This window comes from Entelurus aequoreus, linkage group LG28 (genome assembly GCF_033978785.1).
Source record: "Entelurus aequoreus isolate RoL-2023_Sb linkage group LG28, RoL_Eaeq_v1.1, whole genome shotgun sequence".
In the NCBI taxonomy this organism is placed as follows: domain Eukaryota; kingdom Metazoa; phylum Chordata; class Actinopteri; order Syngnathiformes; family Syngnathidae; genus Entelurus; species Entelurus aequoreus.
In genome coordinates this window covers 28088203-28107439 of record NC_084758.1, presented here as the reverse complement: position 1 = coordinate 28107439, position 19237 = coordinate 28088203, and the positions used below count along the sequence as shown (strand labels likewise).

At 37.7% G+C, this 19237-nt stretch overlaps 1 protein-coding gene across 2 annotated transcripts in view; it reads right to left on the bottom strand.

Annotated features, from left to right (window-relative positions):
* ppargc1b (peroxisome proliferator-activated receptor gamma, coactivator 1 beta) overlaps positions 1–19237 on the bottom strand; it is a 259628-nt gene that overhangs the window by 36408 nt on the left and 203983 nt on the right. For both annotated transcript variants that reach the window (XM_062039673.1, XM_062039672.1), the window contains exons 2-3: positions 16947–17132; positions 9387–9587 (exon numbers count right to left, since the gene is read on the bottom strand). In XM_062039673.1, coding sequence (XP_061895657.1) covers positions 9387–9533 — 147 coding nt within the window. In that variant the 5' untranslated portion in view covers positions 9534–9587; positions 16947–17132. The remainder of the gene's footprint in view (positions 1–9386; positions 9588–16946; positions 17133–19237) is intronic.

Genomic DNA, 19237 nt, shown 5'->3' with positions numbered 1-19237 from the left:
AGTTTGTACTTGTCATTTTCCATCCAATGTTCATTAAAACGACCGGCATAATGGACCGATGCACCACTGTCTTCTTGGGGGCGACACAACCTAATGTAAGGGCTCGTGCAAAGCCAACAGATCAAGCATGTAACTTTCATTTTTAAGGAAACTGGGGAGGGGGGTGTGGCCTGCGGGCCTGCAGCGAAGCGGGGTGTGCCAGGACCAGCCTCGAAGTCAGCGACAGGTGCGTAGATGGCCCACCTGGGCCTTGTTATATAATCCCCTGTCGCTCTGTATAAGCAGCAACCGGGAGGAGAGACGTTGTTGGAGCTGGGGGAGAGCGAGAGCACAACGAACATCGACCAAAAGACGACTGCTGAAAAGCACCAAAGACTTCTTCTGAAGAATAAAAACGGTCTTGTAAACAATGAAATGGGCTCGCCAAGAAATGCTTGGTGGTCAGGAGGACCCACTGGAAGAGAGCTTCCACAATTTGGCGCCCAACATGGCCGGACCACCTGAGGCGGAAGAGGCCGACCCCCTGACGGCTCTGGCGAGCGCATACTTGCCAACCCTCCCGTTTTTAGCGGGAGAATCCCGATATTCAGCGCCTCTCCCGACAGAGATTTTCTCCCGACAAACTCCCGGTATTCAGCCGGAGCTGGAGGCCACGCCCCCCCCCCAAAAAAAAGTCTGCCGCAGCTGCGATTGGACCTGACCAGCCTCCGGGTACAAGTACTGGAGTACCAAGTGCTTGCCAGGGAAGATCTTCCCCAGGAAGCAAGGATTGACCGGTTTTGGGCCATGCTAGGGAGAGATGGAAGATTCCACACTCTCGTGCATTTGATGAAAGCACTTTTGTGCCACACAGCAATGCATCATCAGAGAGGGTGTTCAGCATGGTTAGAAAAATAGTGACAGAGAATAGAAAGACGATGGACAATTCAACCCTTAACAAGGAATTGTACTTTCAAGTACAACAATGAGTAGATGAGTGTTGTGTGTGTGTGTGTGTGTGTGTGTGTGTGTGTGTATATGTGTAAATAAATGAACACTAAAATTCAAGTATTTATTTTATTTATATATATAATAAAATAAATATATATATATATATAGCTAGAATTCACTGAAAGTCAAGTATATATATATATATATATATATATATATATATATATATATATATATATATATATATATATATATATATATATATATATATGAAATACTTGAGTTGGTGAATTCTAGCTGTAAATATACTCTCCTCTTAACCACGCCCCTAACCACGCCCCCGCCCCAACCACGCCCCCCCACCCCCGACCAAGGGCCCCCCCCCACCTCCCTATATTGGAGGTCTCAAGGTTGGCAAGTATGGGCGAGCGGGCTCGCGGCGGTGACTTCGAGGCCGGTCCTGGCACACGCTGCAGGCCCGCAGGCCACGCCCCCCTCCACAGAAACTTACCGTATTTTTCCGACTATAAGTCGCAGTTTTTTTCATAGTTTGGCCGGGCGTGCGACTTATACTCAGGAGCGACTTATGTGTGAAATTATTAACACATTACCGTAAAATATCAAATCATATTATTTAGCTCATTCACGTAAGAGACTAGACGTATAAGATTTCATGGGATTTAGCGATTAGGAGTGACAGATTGTTTGGTAAACGTATAGCATGTTCTATATGTTATAGTTATTTGAATGACTCTTACCATAATATGTTACGTTAACATACCAGGCACGTTCTCAGTTGGTTATTTATGCCTCATATAACGTACACTTATTCAGCCTGTTGTTCACTATTCTTTATTTATTTTAAATTGCCTTTCAAATGTCTATTCTTGGTGTTGGCTTTTATCAAATACATTTCCCCCAAAAATGCGACTTATACTCCAGTGCGACTTATATATGTTTTTTCCCTTCTTTATTATGCATTTTCGGCCGGTGCGACTTATACTCCGGAGCGACTTATACTCTGAAAAATACGGTATTTCATTTTTTTCCCATTTTATAATTAGCCTATTGAGTCAGACTGCCGAGAAATATGATGAACATTTCCAATCGTTTACAAGCATTTTTCAAACCTTGAAAACACAACATTAAAATCCAAGCATTTTCAAGGTTTTTAAGCACCAGTACGAACCCTGCGATTGTAACATGTTTAGGGATGATACTCGAAACCGGTTTTCCCGGTTGTTCGATAAGAAAAGAACCGAGTCCTCGGACTCGAATCCCTTTTTGAGAACCGGTACCCGTTATCGAGACCACTATAGTAAAGAAAAAAAGTTGGTTCTTTATTCGAATCCCTGGAATCCCGTCCCGACCAGAAATGCCCCGTGTGACATTACAAGAAATGACGTCACGTAGCTCAGTCATTAGGCGCAGATAGGGAAAGCAGGAAAAACAATGGACCGGAAAAAGCGCTCTAAGGTGTAATAAAGTTCAAAACAAAAGGTATAATCCAATGAATAACTTTACTGAGAGATTTGAGCAGACTACAAACACATGACGAACACTTTTACGACCAACCGGAAACATAGCAACCAGGCTAGCAACGCACCTCCTTTACGGCAGCTGTCGCAACCTTCCTAAAACAACCGCAGCACATACTGTACATATATATACAACATATATGACATGATCTCCCTTTTTTAACTTTTGTTTTTCTTTCCTTGTAAACAAAACAAAGTCACACTGTACATGTGTTGTCTGTCTAATTATAAATAATGCAGACGAGGCGTGTTGGCTGAGTTCTTGACGTTTACTTTCACAGCGTGCTCATAACCTCATTCTTAGCTGCCGGGTGGCGACATGCAACACTTTTCGGGGCATGCCCGTCACTCCCGTTGCATGCTGGGTAGTGTAGTTGTTATTTTCCCTAGCTCATAGCATCACATCTTTCCCCCTATAAAGAAAGATTTTAACTCAATAAAGTGTATTTCTTTTTTTAGCTTTAACTTTTCATTTTTTAGCATTGTAACCACATTTGCAAAGAACTTTTCTCTTCATAGAATGTTCTTTCAATAAATAAATAAAGTGCAAAAATGTCAAAACATCATAACAAACAGTTATGTCAAATAGCAGCAGAAGTGCACTTTTTGGAGAGCTGTATTATTTTCTGTTTTGTGCCCAAGGGACTGATTTTATTTAACACTATTATATTATTATTATACACCTATTGTGATCACAGAGACAGCTTGTTTTTGTGTTACTGTATATATTTGTTTCTCTGAAAAATCCCACATAATATACTTTGGGTAGCAACAGTCAATATTAGGAATGTCCGATATTATCGGCCGATAAATGCGTTAAAATGTAATATCGGAAATTATCGGTATCGAGTTTTTTATTATCTGTATCGTTTTTTAAATTTATTTTTTATTTATTAAATCAACATAAAAACACAAGATACACTTACAATTAGTGCACCAACCCAAAAAAACTCCCTCCCCCCATTTCTTTCTGTTATCAATATTCTGGTTCCTACATTATATATCAATATATATCAATACAGTCTGCAAGGGATACAGTCCGTAAGCACACATGATTGTGCGTGCTGCTGCTCCACTAATAGTACTAACCTTTAACAGTTAATTTTACTCATTTTCATTAATTACTAGTTTCTATGTAACTGTTTTTATATTGTTTTACTTTCTTTTTTATTCAAGAAAATGTTTTTAATTTAGTTATCTTATTTTATTATTTTTAAAAAAAAGTACCTTATCTTCACCATACCTGGTTGTCCAAATTAGGCATAATAATGTGTTAATTCCACGACTGCATATATCGGTTGATATCGGTATCGGTTGATATCGGTATCGGTAATTAAAGAGTTGGACAATATCGGAATATCGGATATTGGCAAAAAGCCATTATCGGACATCCCTAGTCAATATTTATTTATTTTATTTTATTTTTAGGGGGTAACAGTCAATATTTATTTATTTATTAGATTTTATTTTTTCTTATATAATAAGAGTGAGCTTTTGTTAAACCAAATATTGTGTTTTTTTCCCCATATACAACAACCTATCTGGACTCGATAAAAGAATCGAAAAGGAATCGGTTCGATAAGAGGATTCGATAATAGGCTCAAACTCGATAATTTCTTATCAAACATCATCCCTAAACATGTTAGAATGCAAACAAATCAAAACTTTCGTTTTCTTGTCTCTCTTAAGGATTGTGAACGAAAGGCAAAATTCCCCGAAAAATGCAGTTCCCCTTTAAGTTGAGGTCGCACCGCCGTAGGGCTCTTAAAACTATTTTGTTTTGAGACGCAGCAAGTGTCTGTAGAATGCAGCCCCTCGATAGCCTCATTTGTTATTTTGTGCACGGCTTGACGAGCTCATTAAAAACGGCCGAGCTGTCGTCACTATCAGTCAGTCAGCTTCAATCTTTCCTGAGGAACTTCCATCAGCGATTCGCGTAATTGACATTCCCGCGAGCACCTTGAAAACGCACCGGCCATTGGGAACAAAGAGCATCTTTGTCGACAGGCTTTCTCTCTGGCTGTGTTATCTTGGGGAAGCCAAGGCTCTGATAGTTGTATCTATGAAGGTGATGTATTTTCTGGTGCAGGGGAAGGAGACGGTGAGGAGAGACAAACAAGTTGAATTCCTGGAAGTCTGCTTCGGGGAATAACAGAAGGGTCACAGCCAGGGGAGACATGGGGGTGGGGGGCTCTGAGGCATGCCACAATTAAGTGTGAAAAGTCAAAGAGGGGGTAGAGAACTAAGGTAAACTTGACCACGTGCTCGGACTCTGCGGTTTTGATCACCAAATCATCATTGCACTAGTGCATACTCGTGCATATACCCCAAAAACTCCAATACTGATGACAACATCAGCTCCTCGGGGGAGGTAAGTCCGCGGCTTTTAGCTCATGAAATGTAGTCGGATGAGTCGATAGCCTGATCGTAACCATCTGAGTGAGCACACTTAGTCGCGCCGATCGTTTAATGCGCAGACGTCCATCCGACTTAAAGGCAATCATGTTGTGTTTACCGTTTGTTGTTCTATCGCAGCAGAGAGCAGTGGCGTCTGCCAAAACCACACTCTGTGATCCGTCATCAGAACGGGGCGCAGGCAGACTAAGCCAGGCGTCGGCAACCCCAAATGTTCAAAGAGCCGTGTTGGACCGAGAATACAAAAAAATTAATCTGTCAGGAGGCGCAAATAATTAAAAGCCTTATAGAAGTGTTATAATGAAAGTAACACATGATGTAAGAGTCTATATTAGCTATATTGCACTGCAAGCTGTGGATGGAGCAGCACTTTTATTGTGAAAACAGGAACTGTGCGGCTTTTGACAGCCGGTACGGAGAGCAGGGTCAAATTTAAGACTTTTAAATACTTTTTTTAACACCAGCTTGAAAATAATTTAAGACCATTTCACATCCATACGGACAAAAAATACAACGTCCAGAATGGATTTGATTTTAAGTATATGAATTCATTCACTGCTCTTTCACATTTTAAAGCAAAATGGTTGAACTAACTAAAAAGTAGAAGCATTTAAGTCCCATCGTAAAACTCATTTGTATACACTAGCCTTTAAATAGACCCCCCCTTTTAGATCAGTTGATCTGCCGTCTCTTTTCTGCTCTGCCCCCCTCTCCTGTTTGAAGAGGTTAAAAGGTGACCACAGATGAATGCGCTAGCTGTTCAAAGTCAGGACCCGGGGTGGACCACTCATCTGTGCATTAGTTGGGGTCGTCTCTGTGCTGCTGACTTGTCTCCAATCAAGATGATTCCCTTCTGGCCCCACTATGGACTGGACTCTCACACTATTATGTTAGATCCACTATGGACTGGACTCTCACACTATAATGTTAGATCCACTATGGACTGGACTCTCACACTATTATGTTAGATCCACTATGGACTGGACTCTCACACTATTATGTTAGATCCACTATGGACTGGACTCTCACACTATTATGTTAGATCCACTATGGACTGGACTCTCACACTATAATGTTAGATCCACTATGGACTGGACTCTCACACTATTATGTTAGATCCACTATGGACTGGACTCTCACACTATTATGTTAGATCCACTATGGACTGGACTCTCACACTATTATGTTAGATCCACTATGGACTGGACTCTCACACTATTATGTTAGATCCACTATGGACTGGACTCTCACACTATTATGTTAGATCCACTATGGACTGGACTCTCACACTATTATGTTAGATCCACTATGAACTGGACTCTCACACTATTATGTTAGATCCACTATGGACTGGACTCTCACACTATTATGTTAGATCCACTATGGACTGGACTCTCACACTATTATGTTAGATCCACTATGGACTGGACTCTCACACTATTATGTTAGATCCACTATGGACTGGACTCTCACACTATTATGTTAGATCCACTATGGACTGGACTCTCACACTATTATGTTAGATCCACTATGGACTGGACTCTCACACTATTATGTTAGATCCACTATGGACTGGACTCTCACACTATTATGTTAGATCCACTATGGACTGGACTCTCACACTATAATGCTAGATGCACTATGGACTGGACTCTCACACTATTATGTTAGATCCACTATGGACTGGACTCTCACACTATAATGTCAGATCCACTATGGACTGGACTCTCACCATTATGTTAGATCCACTATGGACTGGACTCTCACACTATTGTGTTAGATCCACTATGGACTGGACTCTCACTATTATGTTAGATCCACTATGGACTGGACTCTCACACTATTGTGTTAGATCCACTATGGACTGGACTCTCACTATTATGTTAGATCCACTATGGACTGGACTCTCACTATTATGTTAGATCCACTATGGACTGGACTCTCACACTATTATGTTAGATCCACTATGGACTGGACTCTCACACTATTATGTTAGATCCACTATGGACTGGACTCTCACACTATTATGTTAGATCCACTATGGACTGGACTCTCACACTATTATGTTAGATCCACTATGGACTGGACTCGGAGGTGTCAAGAAGGTAACAAATACGAGAGTGTATGTGTGCACTGCAAAAACTGAAATCTAAGTAAGATTAAATATCTCAAATAAGGGTGATAGTTGCTTATTTTCTGTCTGATAAGATAATTCTTCTCACTAAGCAGATTTTATGTTAGAGTGTTTTACTTGTTTTAAGGGTTTTGGTCCTAAATGATCTCAGTAAGATATTACAGCTTGTTGCTGAGATTTTATATTGAGTAAAACATGCTTGAAACTAGAATATCAACTGTTGCAAAGCTGTGTCATCAACACTCACAAGTTTAAAACTACTTTTTTATAGTAATAATTTCTTATTTCAAGCATGAAAAAAAATATCATGATTTTGACACAATTGTGTCTCATAATTAAAACAGATGACAGCCAAATGGACCTTGCTGTTTTATTTTCAATGAAACAATAGAAAATATGTACTCCTATAGTACTGTGCAGTTGGCACAGTACAGTAAACTGACAGTTAATATTTAAACATTTAACATTTCAAACAATTTTGAACAGAAATAGTTCATGCACATTCAGATAAATTCCTCAAAATTACAATTAAAAAAATGTTTGGCCGGGCTGTATATATGCGCACTATTTGACTGAAAGAGCACGCACTTGGCGCGATGATGTCATGTTATCGATGGGAAAATGCATTTTTAGACAATATGATTTGCCTGAGCGGCTAGGAGACCCCGAGAGTAACAAGCGGTTGCCTTGTTGCTTTTCCATTAAGAACAATAAATCAGTTTTTAGTATAAGTTTGCTGGTTTCAAGAAATGTAATGCCGAGCGCATATCATTATGTCAACATAATGGCACTAGCATTTACTTAATCTAAGAATATTTTTCAACATATTGAGCAAAAAGGTCTCTTTTTTTTCTACCAAGAAAAGTGCAGTTATTAGTGAGAATATACTTATTTTAAGGTATTTTTGGGTTCATTGAGGTTAGTTAATTTGACTTGTTTTGGAAAGTCTTGACAAGTCAAATTTTCTTGTTCTGTTGGCAGATAATTTTGCTTAGTTCAAATAAAATACCCCTCATTTTTGTAGTTGTTTTTCTTTTTTTTTAACACTGACTTTTTGCAGTGTGTTTGTGTGTGCGTGTGTGTGTGTGTGTGTGTGTGTGTGTGTGTGTGTGTGTGTGTGTGTGTGTGTGTGTGTGTGTGTGTGAGAGAGACAGAGCTCCCGCTGTGTTTCCAAACCTGCTAGATAGGACCATTTTCTGCACAATTTTGCTTCCCTCAACCACATTCAGCATGATTGCAAAGGTTACTAACTCTCGGTTGTCTTTTCTTGGATTTGCAAGGATGAGTAAGAAGAATGTCAACATTAGCAGTCGCTCACACCCCACTTCATTAGGTACACATGGGCACCTAAGCGGTATTAAAAATGAAACCTGCGCTATATCTATTGGTATTTGTATTGCTCCATTTGTAGTGTAATAATGCTCATTGTCATTTCTGTATTATTATTTATTTCGCTACTTGCTTCTTTGCTATCACTTTTACCATCATATTTGTATATATCGTATTTGCTGATGTTGCTCTATTGTTGTTGTTGTTATTGTTGTGTTTGCTGTTTTTGTCTCTCTGTCTAATCCCCCTCTTGTCCCCACAATTCCCCCCTCTGTCTTCCTTTTTTCCTCTTTCTATCCACTCCTGCTCCGGCCCGGCTGCATCAAATGATAATATAAATACATTTAATAAAGTCAAATACAAATAAGGCAACAAGAGAAGTATCCTACACTTCTCTTTTGTAAAGTGAATCTGAACAGCCGATATGAGCATCTACATCAACTGTAGGATTTGCCTGAGAAGCTGGACAGGACAAAAAAAAAAAATATATATATATATACAGTATGTATGTGTGGGAAAAAATCACAAGACTATTTCATCTCTACAGGCCTGTTTCATGAGGGGTTTTCCTCAATCCTCAGGAGATTACGCTCTACCACGGTATCGAGCACTATTTTTTGGATAATCTAATTAAGACATATATATATATATATATACAAATTTACAAAAAATTCAACCTGTGCAAAAAATAATTTTTGACGCAAAAATGTGTCCACTAGGGTCCTTTTGTAAGAGAACACACTTGTTTGAAATGTTACATCAGAGGGAAGGGAAAGGAAACATGGCTGCCAATATAGCAAGGGTGTCCACAGTGCAGCCCGGGGGCCATTTTCTAGAAATAAAATTAAATAGGGAACATTATGGAGGATAAGGGCCACACTGGAAAAAAAATATACAATAATAGTTATCGGAATATATTAAGCCCTTTATGTTTTGACCAAGACTGGAGTGGCTTTAGCGTGTTTAAAAAAGAGAATAGAATACAAAGACACCCTTGCTAAACAGGAAGTAGAGAGGGTAAGTACAGGAAGCGCTCTTACGAGAGAAGGGCTGTCCATCTCGGCCCGCGGAGAACGCCCGAAGTCGTCGGCGCTCAGAGAAAGTCGGTCTTTGTCGTCCTCGTCCTGCCCTGGCTCCTCCCCCAGGGCGGGGAAGACGGAGAGCCCGCCCACTTCGGCATCCACCATGCCGTCAAGGCTGTCGGTGAGAGCGGCGAGAAGGGCCGCATTCTCCTCCTCTATCTGGAGACAGAGAAACATCAACTTCACTTCCTGTCGGTGTCCCAACACTTTTGTCCATAGGACGCGTGAATCCAACATGTGCGCTCATCTTCAGCGTCAACACGGTCAAAATGAAACAGCAGCAGTGCGAGAGTGAAGTCAATAACATAGTGTAAATAAAAGGACATTTTATGGCTTCATGCTGCTAACCACACAGTCTGCTCAGCCCTTTTCGCACGATCAATACATTGGATCAAATATAACGCGGCTGTGCAGGAATCGGGTCGCGAGGTGGAAGGGGGGGGGCGCACATGACTGTGAGATTTTTATTTTTTTATGGAGCAAATGAGATTCTGCGATCACAAATAAATCAACATCCAGAGAATCAATAGGGGGGAAAATGGGATGGTAGGATTGTATTTGTAAAAGAAGAGTTGTATAGAGGGGAAATAAGCTTTAAAAAATACAAATAAATAAATTAAAAAGTAAATATATATTGGTAAGAAAATAAGCATAATATTTTAAATAAATAAAAAATATGTCTTGTATAAAATAAAATAAATGAAAATATAAATACATTAAGACATCTTTTGACTTTCTGCCTTGTCTCTGCTTGTATGAGAGGAATGCAGTAATGGAGGTTAATTTGTGTCTACAACAAAAGCTTTTTTTTTTACACTGAATTTATGTAAAGACATTTTTTAAGTTTGAATTTTGCAAACTTAATTTTTTTTTTTACATCATATTATGCTGACAATTTCATTGAAGATGAATTCCGTGTTTTAAAATTCAGTGTGTAAAAATTCAGACTAGCAAAATGCAGTGTGAAAAAATTCAGTGTAAAATAATTAAGTGTATACAAATTCACTGTATAAAAATTCAGTGTGTAAAAAATTCAGTGTAAAAATAATTAAGTGTATAAAAATTCAGTGTAAAAAAATTCAGTGTGTAAAAAATTATGTGTAAAATTAAGTGTATAAAGTCACTGTATAAAAATTCAATGTAAAAAATTCAGTGTAATATCATTAAGTGTATAAAAATACACTGTATAAAAATTCAGTGTAAAAAAATTCAGTGTGTAAAAATTCAGTGTAAAAATAATTAGGTGTATAAAAATTCACTGTATAAAAATACAGTCTAAAAAAATTCAGTGTGTAAAAAATTCAGTGTAAAATAATGAAGTGTATAATAATTCAGTGTAAAATAATTACTTGTGTAAAAATTTGCTGCTTCGAAATGCAAGACTCACTTCCGGTAAATTAAGACAGAAGCAATCGATAATGTCTCTGAACCAGCCACTGAGGTATCAAGTTTGAAGTCACGTACTGACAGTGCTGTTTCGTAAGACCCGTGTCACGTAAGACCCGTGTCACGTGACTTCAAACTTGACACCTCTTTGGCTGGTTCTGAGACATTATCGATTGCTTCTGTCTTAATTTACCGGAAATTAGTCTTGCTTTTTGAAGCAGCAAATTTTTTGACACTGAATTTTTTAGCACCGAATTTTTACACACTGATTTTTTTTACATTGATTTTTTTACACAGATTTTTTTACATCAAATGATGCTGACAATTTCAATGAAAATACATTTTGTGTTTAAAAAAAATTAGCATATAAAAATTCCCACTAAAAAAATTCAGTGTGTAAAAAATTTTGTGTAAAATAATTAGGTGTATAAAAATTCAGTGTGAAACATTTTTGTGTAAAATAATTAAGTGTATAAAAATTCACGGTATAAAAATTCAGTGTGAAAAAATTAAGTGTAAAAAAATTCAGTGTCTAAAAATTTGCTGCTTCGAAATGCGGTAATTTAAGACAGAAGCAATCGATCCTGAGTCAGAAGCAGCCAATGAGGTGTCAAGTTTGAAGTCACGTAACACGGGTCTTGCACAACAGCATACATAAAAAAGGCAGTTAACTGGGCTACCTGGACATAATACAACATAATTAATAAATGCTGCCCGCTGGATGTTTTCAAACTATAGAAATGATTCCAATGGTTGGAATCGGCACTTTTGAGTGTCATGATGTGATGTTAAGCTAAACTTTTATGCTGTTTTGTTTTGTTTTTAAACTTGACACCTCATTGGCTGGTTCTGAGAACGGATCGATTGCTTTCGTCTTAATTTACTGGCAGTGAGTCTTGCTTTTTGAAGCAGATAATTTTTTTACACTAAATTTTTCAGCACCAAATTTTTACACGCTGAATTTTTTTACATTGATTTTTTTTACACAGATTTTTTCATACAATACATTTATTTACACTGAATTTTCATACACTAAATTTTTACACACTGAATTTTTTTACATTGATTTTTTTTTTACACTGATTTTTTCATACAATGAATTTATTTACACTGAATTTTAGAACACAATTTTTATACACTGACTTTTACACATCATTTTTTTTCAATTAAATATTTGATGTAAAAAAAACTTCAGTTCACAAAATGCAATTCCAAAAAATTCTGTTACATAAATTCAGTGTCAAAAAAGCTTTCGTAAAAAAAGACAAAAGAACCTTCATCAGTAGTGATGTTTCAGACAAGGCACACGCTTGCCAGTCATAGCAACACACACACACACACACACACACACACACACACACACACACACACACACACACACACACACACACACACACACACACACACACACACACACACACACACACACACACACACACACACACACACACACACACACACTCTCACACACACACTCACACACACACACACACACACACACACACACACACACACACACACACACACACACTGAAACACGTCTGTGAGAAAAAGAAAAAAGGAAGTAAAGTGTGTTCACAAATGAAACCGCAGCTGTGTGAGACTGAAGTCATTAACATGCTGTAAATAAAGATAATACCGTATTTTTCGGACTATAAGTCGCAGTTTTTTTCATAGTTTGGCCGGGGGTGCGACTTATACTCAGGAGCGACTTATGTGTGAAATTATTAACACATTACCGTAAAATATCAAATAATATTATTTAGCTCATTCACGTAAGAGACTAGACGTATAAGATTTCATGGGATTTAGCGATTAGGAGTGACAGATTGTTTGGTGAACGTATAGCATGTTCTATATGTTATAGTTATTTGAATGACTCTTACCATAATATGTTACGTTAACATACCAGGCACCTTCTCAGTTGGTTATTTATGCCTCATATAACGTACACTTATTCAGCCTGTTGTTCACTATTCTTTATTTATTTTAAATTGCCTTTCAAATGTCTATTCTTGGTGTTGGCTTTTATCAAATACATTTCCCCCAAAAATGCGACTTATACTCCAGTGCGATTTATATATGTTTTTTCCCTTCTTTATTATGCATTTTCGGCCGGTGCGACTCATACTCCGGAGCGACTTATACTCCAAAAAATACAGTACATAATAATAAAACATAAAATAAATACATTTATTAAATTATATTGGTAAGAAAGCATAAAATTACAAAGATAAAAGTATGTAACATATACAAATAAAACATATATTGATAGGCATGCCAGTGAGGACTGTGACAACTGTTTGAATTAGTGCTGTCGAAGGATAACTTTTTAAAATCAGATTAAACACACTTTTGAATTTGGATTAATCACGATTAATCACAGTTTACAACACTACAGCCGGTATACTTGTTGTTTGCCGTTCACTGCTTGTTGTCCATGTAACGTGTTTTTCATTTAGATGGCCTTTTAAACTTGTCGTGCTTCGATGATAACAGAATCCATGGCCACTATATTTGCTAACTAGATGAGGCAATTCCTGAAGGAATTGCGTGTGAATGCTCCAATGCTGAAGTTGAACTGAAATGCTGACAGAATGTCGTATGAATGAGCTGAATTGGTTGGTGTTGGAATTGTTTGAATCGTGCAAGAAATGTTGAAGTAGTAACAGTTTTTTAATAGAAAATTTGTATTATGGAATTCCTGAAATTTCGGGAAAACCGGGAATGGTTCTAGTTCCTAAACCAACTTGTTTTTTTTGTCCTGACTAAGAAAAATGTTTTGACGGTGGAAAGGTTGAAATGGGATGGAAAAAAGGATAGGGGAGTAGTCACACGAAAAAGGCTGGAAATAGGGTTAGAAAACAAACAGGAATTACTGGAAATGTGTTGAACATGGAAAATGTGGGAATTGTGGAAGTTTGAAAAATGGACAATTCATTTTGAATGGGGAAAATGAAAAGGAAAAAAAAAGGAATTACGGGAAATCCTGGAATTTTTTTTAGAATTGTTGAAGTAGAGCACACAATTCCCAGACAGGCTGAATATTTTGAAGTTGGAACAGTTTCAATCAGATGAAAAATGTATGAGTTATGGAACTTTGGAGAATGTCCCATTGATTTCAATGGGAATTTACCCCAAATTTGGGAGTTACAGGAAAAACGGGAATTTTTTTGAAAATGAATGATCTAAATGAGTTGAAATGGTTGGTGTTGAAATTTTTCAAATCGGTCGAGAAATGTTGAAGTAGTAACATTTTTAATTGAGAAATGGTATTATAGAATTCCTAGAATTTCGGGAAAACTGAGAATTTTCCTAGTTCAAAAAACAACTTAGTTTTTTGTCGTAATTAAGAGGAATGTTTTGATGGTGGAACGGTTGAAATGCGTTGACAAATGTGGAAGGGGTAGTCGCCAGAAAAAAGGGTGGAAATAGGGCTTTGGAAAACCAGGAATTCTGGAAAATCCTGGAATTTTTTTGAACTTGGAAAAAGAGTATTTTGAATTTACAGAATGGTGGAATGTGTTGAAGGTGGAATGGTTTGAATTGGTTGAAAAATGTGGAAATGGTGGAAGTTTGAAAAATGGCCAATTCATATTGAATGGGAAAAATGTCCCAGAGAACCGGGAATTCTGGGAACTTTTGGAACTAGTCAAGGGAAAGCCTGCGATTCCCAAAAAGACTGAACAGTTTGAAGTTGGAACGGCTTGAATTGGATGAAAAATGTGGAAGGTAGAGCACACCAAAATCTGGAGAAGAAGAAAAAGAATAAATAGATGAATTTTGGTGTAGAAAATGACCTTGGTTTTTATCAAAAGTCCCATCGGGATGGATTTTAAAGTAAAATTTGCCACATCAGTCGTCATTGTCTCCTCACTCCTCTTTGCACCGACATACCCAAGTAACCATCCGCGGTTAAGGCAAAGAAAGGAGCATGTGCATGCGGTCAAAATAAATTGTGCGATAATGTGCGTTTATACATGATTAATGCCAATATTTGTTTTATTCACTTGTGACTTTTCACTGTCAGAGGTCGTCACAAGTCAACCGCATGAATGGTTTTGTCTTAGTTTCTACACTGGATAACATTCCCGACACGGAGATTTTAAATGAGAAGGTCAGAAGAGGGTTAAAATAAGTGAAATAAAGAGTGCCCCCCTCACCATGATGCTGACTGTTCTTAAATGATACTTTCTCAATTAGAGCTGGACGTCACTAAGGACCGTGTAACGAGAGCTCTAGACGATCGATGCTGCAACTCCAGTTGGAATTCCGAGAGGTATTCCCTGAATTCCCGCACCCGGCGACAGGAGATACGGCGGCCACGGTTTAGTAGGTGCTGCACGTCTACAGACGGCCATGTAACGGTGTACAGCAGGTCGATACAGAATGCCTTCATCGTGTTGCGCATTCTTGGGAAAGACTCTCTGGGCAGCTCCCAATGGGACACGCTGCAGCCATACTCAGGTTTCATGCCAGAGATCAGTCCGGAGGTCAGTGAGCTTGACTCTTGGATCGACTGACCTCTGGGATGACGTTTGGCATCACTGTAAATGACAATTTCACTTCCTGGGATGGATGGATGGATAGCAACAGGATGCTCCAGCTCCCTACCCTTCCTGCTACGTAGCCAAGATGGCGACAATTGAGGGTGATAAGTGTCCAGCATTCGTATAACTAAGTCCACCGATGGAACCACATCCAATTATTATTATTATTATTATCCTTCATGACCTTTTTAGAGAGTGTCAAAAAGTCTGGATTTTTTGTAAGTGTCAAAAAGACTGGATTTTGTTTGTCAAAAAGTCTGGATTTTATCTAAGTATCAATAAGTCAGGATTTTTTCTAAGTGTCAAAAAGTCGGACATTTTTATGAGTGTCATAAAGTCTGGATTTTTTTCTGTCAAAAAGTCTGGATTTTTTGTAAGTGTCAAAAAGTCGTAATTTTTTTTGTCAAAAAGTCGTTATTTTTTCTAAGTGTCAAAAAGTTGGGATTTTTTCTTAGTGTCAAAAAAATTGGGAATTTTTTTTAGTGTCAAAAAGTCCGGATTTTTTCTAAGTGTCAAAAAATCAGGATTTTTTTCCAAGTGTCCAAAAATCAGGATTTATTCAAAGTGTCCAAAAATCTGGATTTTTTTCTAAGTGTCAAAAAATCGGGATTTTTCTGTCAAAAAGTCAGGATATTTTTCTGTCAAAAAGTCAGGATTTTTTTTGGTCAAAAACTCTGTAATTTTTCTAAGTGTCAAAAAATCTGGATTTTTGGCGAAGTTTCAAAAAGTCTGGATTTTTTGTAAGTGTCCAAAAATCTGGATTTTTTCCTAAGTGTCCAAAAATCTGGATTTTTTTCTAAGTGTCAAAAAATCTGGATTTTTTCGAAGTGTCAAAAAGTCTGGATTTTTTCGAAGTGTCCAAAAATCTGGATTTTTTTGAAGTGTCAAAAAGTCTGGATTTTTTCTGTCAAAAAGTCAGGATATTTTCCTGTCAAAAAGTCCAGATTTTTTTCTGTCAAAAAGTTTTTTTTCGAAGTGTCAGAAAGTCTGGATTTTTTTTGCAAAAAGTCTGGATTTTTTCTAAGTGTCAAAAAGTCTGGATTTTTTTCTTAATGTCCAAAAGTCTGGATTTTTTCTAAGTGTCATAAAGTCGGTATTTTTTTCTGTTAAAAAGTCTGTATTTTTCTGTCAAAAAGTTGTGATTTTTTCTAAGTGTCAAAAATTCGGGATTTTCTCTAAGTGTCAAAAAGTCAAGATTTTTTGACAAAAAAAATTCCGACTTTTTGACACTTTAAAAAAAAAAACCAAACCTTTTGACAGAAAAAAATGCCGAATTTTTGACACTTATAAAAATCACGACTTTTTGACACTTAGAAAAAATCCTGACTTTTAGGCACTTAGAACAATTTCTGACTTTTAGACACAGAAAAAAATCCAGACTTTTTGACACTTAGAAAAAAACAAAACACTTTTTGACACTTAGAAAAAATCTTGAGTTTTTGACACTTAGAAAAAGAAAACTTTTTGCAATGACCCATGATATAACTTTGAATAAAAAGAGTCGATGTCTACTGTGTTCTGTATCTGTAGTTTGTACATTAATGCATATCCATCAGTAGTCAAGTAGGACAACATGGCTGACCTCAAACAGCTCATCGTTTGTACTGTAGTGGATGGAGGTGGGCGACGCGTCCGCCGCCTGGTCGCTGCACCACGGCAGCTCGCCGAGACAGTTGACGCTGTCAAAGTCGCTGGTGTCCAGCTGAGAGAGGTCGATGTCCGGGAAGTCGGTGTCCAGGCGGTCTGAGCACACCTCCTCCTCCCCATACTAAAGATGGACAAAAGAAAGACAGGGAGAGAGGTGGGATTAGTGCAACATGAAAACATTACCCAGGCGGTTGCACCTTTTTTGGGATGCTACACTCCAGAGCTGCTTTCACATCCTCCTGTCCACAATCACCAAGGAAACCATCCTCTGACATAGTGACCACTAGTGGTACGCCAGCGCCATCTAGTAGTGCTTTAACAAACAGTGTTACTATTTAAACTGTGTGTAATGTTACAATGGCCAATAATATTGAATATACTTGTTAAATAAAACTTCTGCCTTGTTTTTAATGAATACTTAGACCTACTACACTACTGAGGGACCACTTTCACCAAATTTGGTCACATTTTCAAGAACTGATACGCCCATTTAAAAACCACTAAACTAAAAACTAGACCACGGGTGTTAAACGTACGGCCCGTGGGCCTGAACAGTTTTTATCCGGCCATCAGGATGAGTTTGCTAAGTATAAAAACGGGCTGAAATTTTGAATGAAAGAAACTGCAGTTCTAAATGTGACCACTAGATGTCGCAATAACAATTATTTGTATTTTTGTAGATGATGCTACATATGCAAAAAAAATAAACCACATGTTAATGCACCAGTCGAGGAAAATGAGCAAACTACATGAATAACATCCTGTAATTTGATTTTTTTTTAATCTTGATGGATTGAAAATTAACACCAATGAGGTGACTGATGAACATTATCACAAATAATTTATTCAGAAGGCTTAAATAACGACAAATAAAGATAGAATACTATTAAATGCAACATGTAAGTATAAAAAAAAAAACATCAGGATGTGCTTGTTCTATTTTTAAACAAATACAACAATCTAAAGTTGTCTTTATTTTTAAGTTATCGCGCCGTGATTTTCCCAGTCCGGCCCACTTGGGAGTAGATTTTTCTCCACGTGGCCCCCCCATCTAAAATGAGTTGGACACCCCTGCACTAGAATCTTCTAAACATTAACAAATCTTCAATTACTCAAACATTCTGCATTGTCTGTTGGGTTTTTTAATTAAAACAATTGAATGTAAGTATTTATTACTAGTATAGAGCAATGTTATCTATAATTGTATTGTTGCAGACAAGACCCGTGCGTGCAGGTCATAGCACACACACACACACACACACACACACACACACACACACACACACACACACACACACACACACACACACACACACACACACACACACACACACACACACACACACACACACACACACACACACACACACACACACACACACACACACAGTGAATCACGTCCGTGAGAAAAAGAAAAAATAGGAAGCAAAGTGTGTGGCAAAGTGATACGAAGTCAGTCTGGTGTCGTCGCGGTGAATAACATTGAGAAACTTGACATAAAAACAAAAATGGAAGTAGTCTACTTCTGCACGAGGGAAGTGAAGCCCGACAAAAGGAATGAATGTCCAATTGTTTGCCGCATGACGACACGTCTTCACTTAAACACACGGCTCATTCATTTGCATTCATGTGAGAGGAGCAGTAGACCAGTTCCTTCAACCCTCTTCTAAAGACAGCTTTCACTGCAAAGACCACGGCTCAGCAGTCACAATGGAGCGGTTTTTTTATGTATCAATAATGAAGATGAGACAATTAAATGTTGTCTTCTGTATTCTTTAGGATTATAAGGAGGTTCCAACCACACAAATGCCGTAGAGCTAACACAGGCCTGGGCAATTATTTTGACTCCGGGGGCCAAATTTAGAGCAAAAAATGTGTCTGGGGGCCGGTATATCTGATTTTTTAGAAACACTAATACAAAACCTCACAATAATGTCTGAGTGCTAAAAAGGTATTGGATAGACCAGACCGCCTTAAAAAAACGAAATGGAATTTAAACAATTTTTACTGAATGAGACACCCAAAATGTACATGAAAATGAAGAATGTGGGATTTACAATATTAACTATGAACGATGAAACACTGAATATTGACAACTAGGGGTGTGGGATTGTGCGATTCAGAATCGATTCTCATTTTTAAAAAATCTATTTTTTAAATTGTATTTATTTATTAAAAATATATATTTTTATTTTTTATTAATCAATCCAACAAAACAATACACAG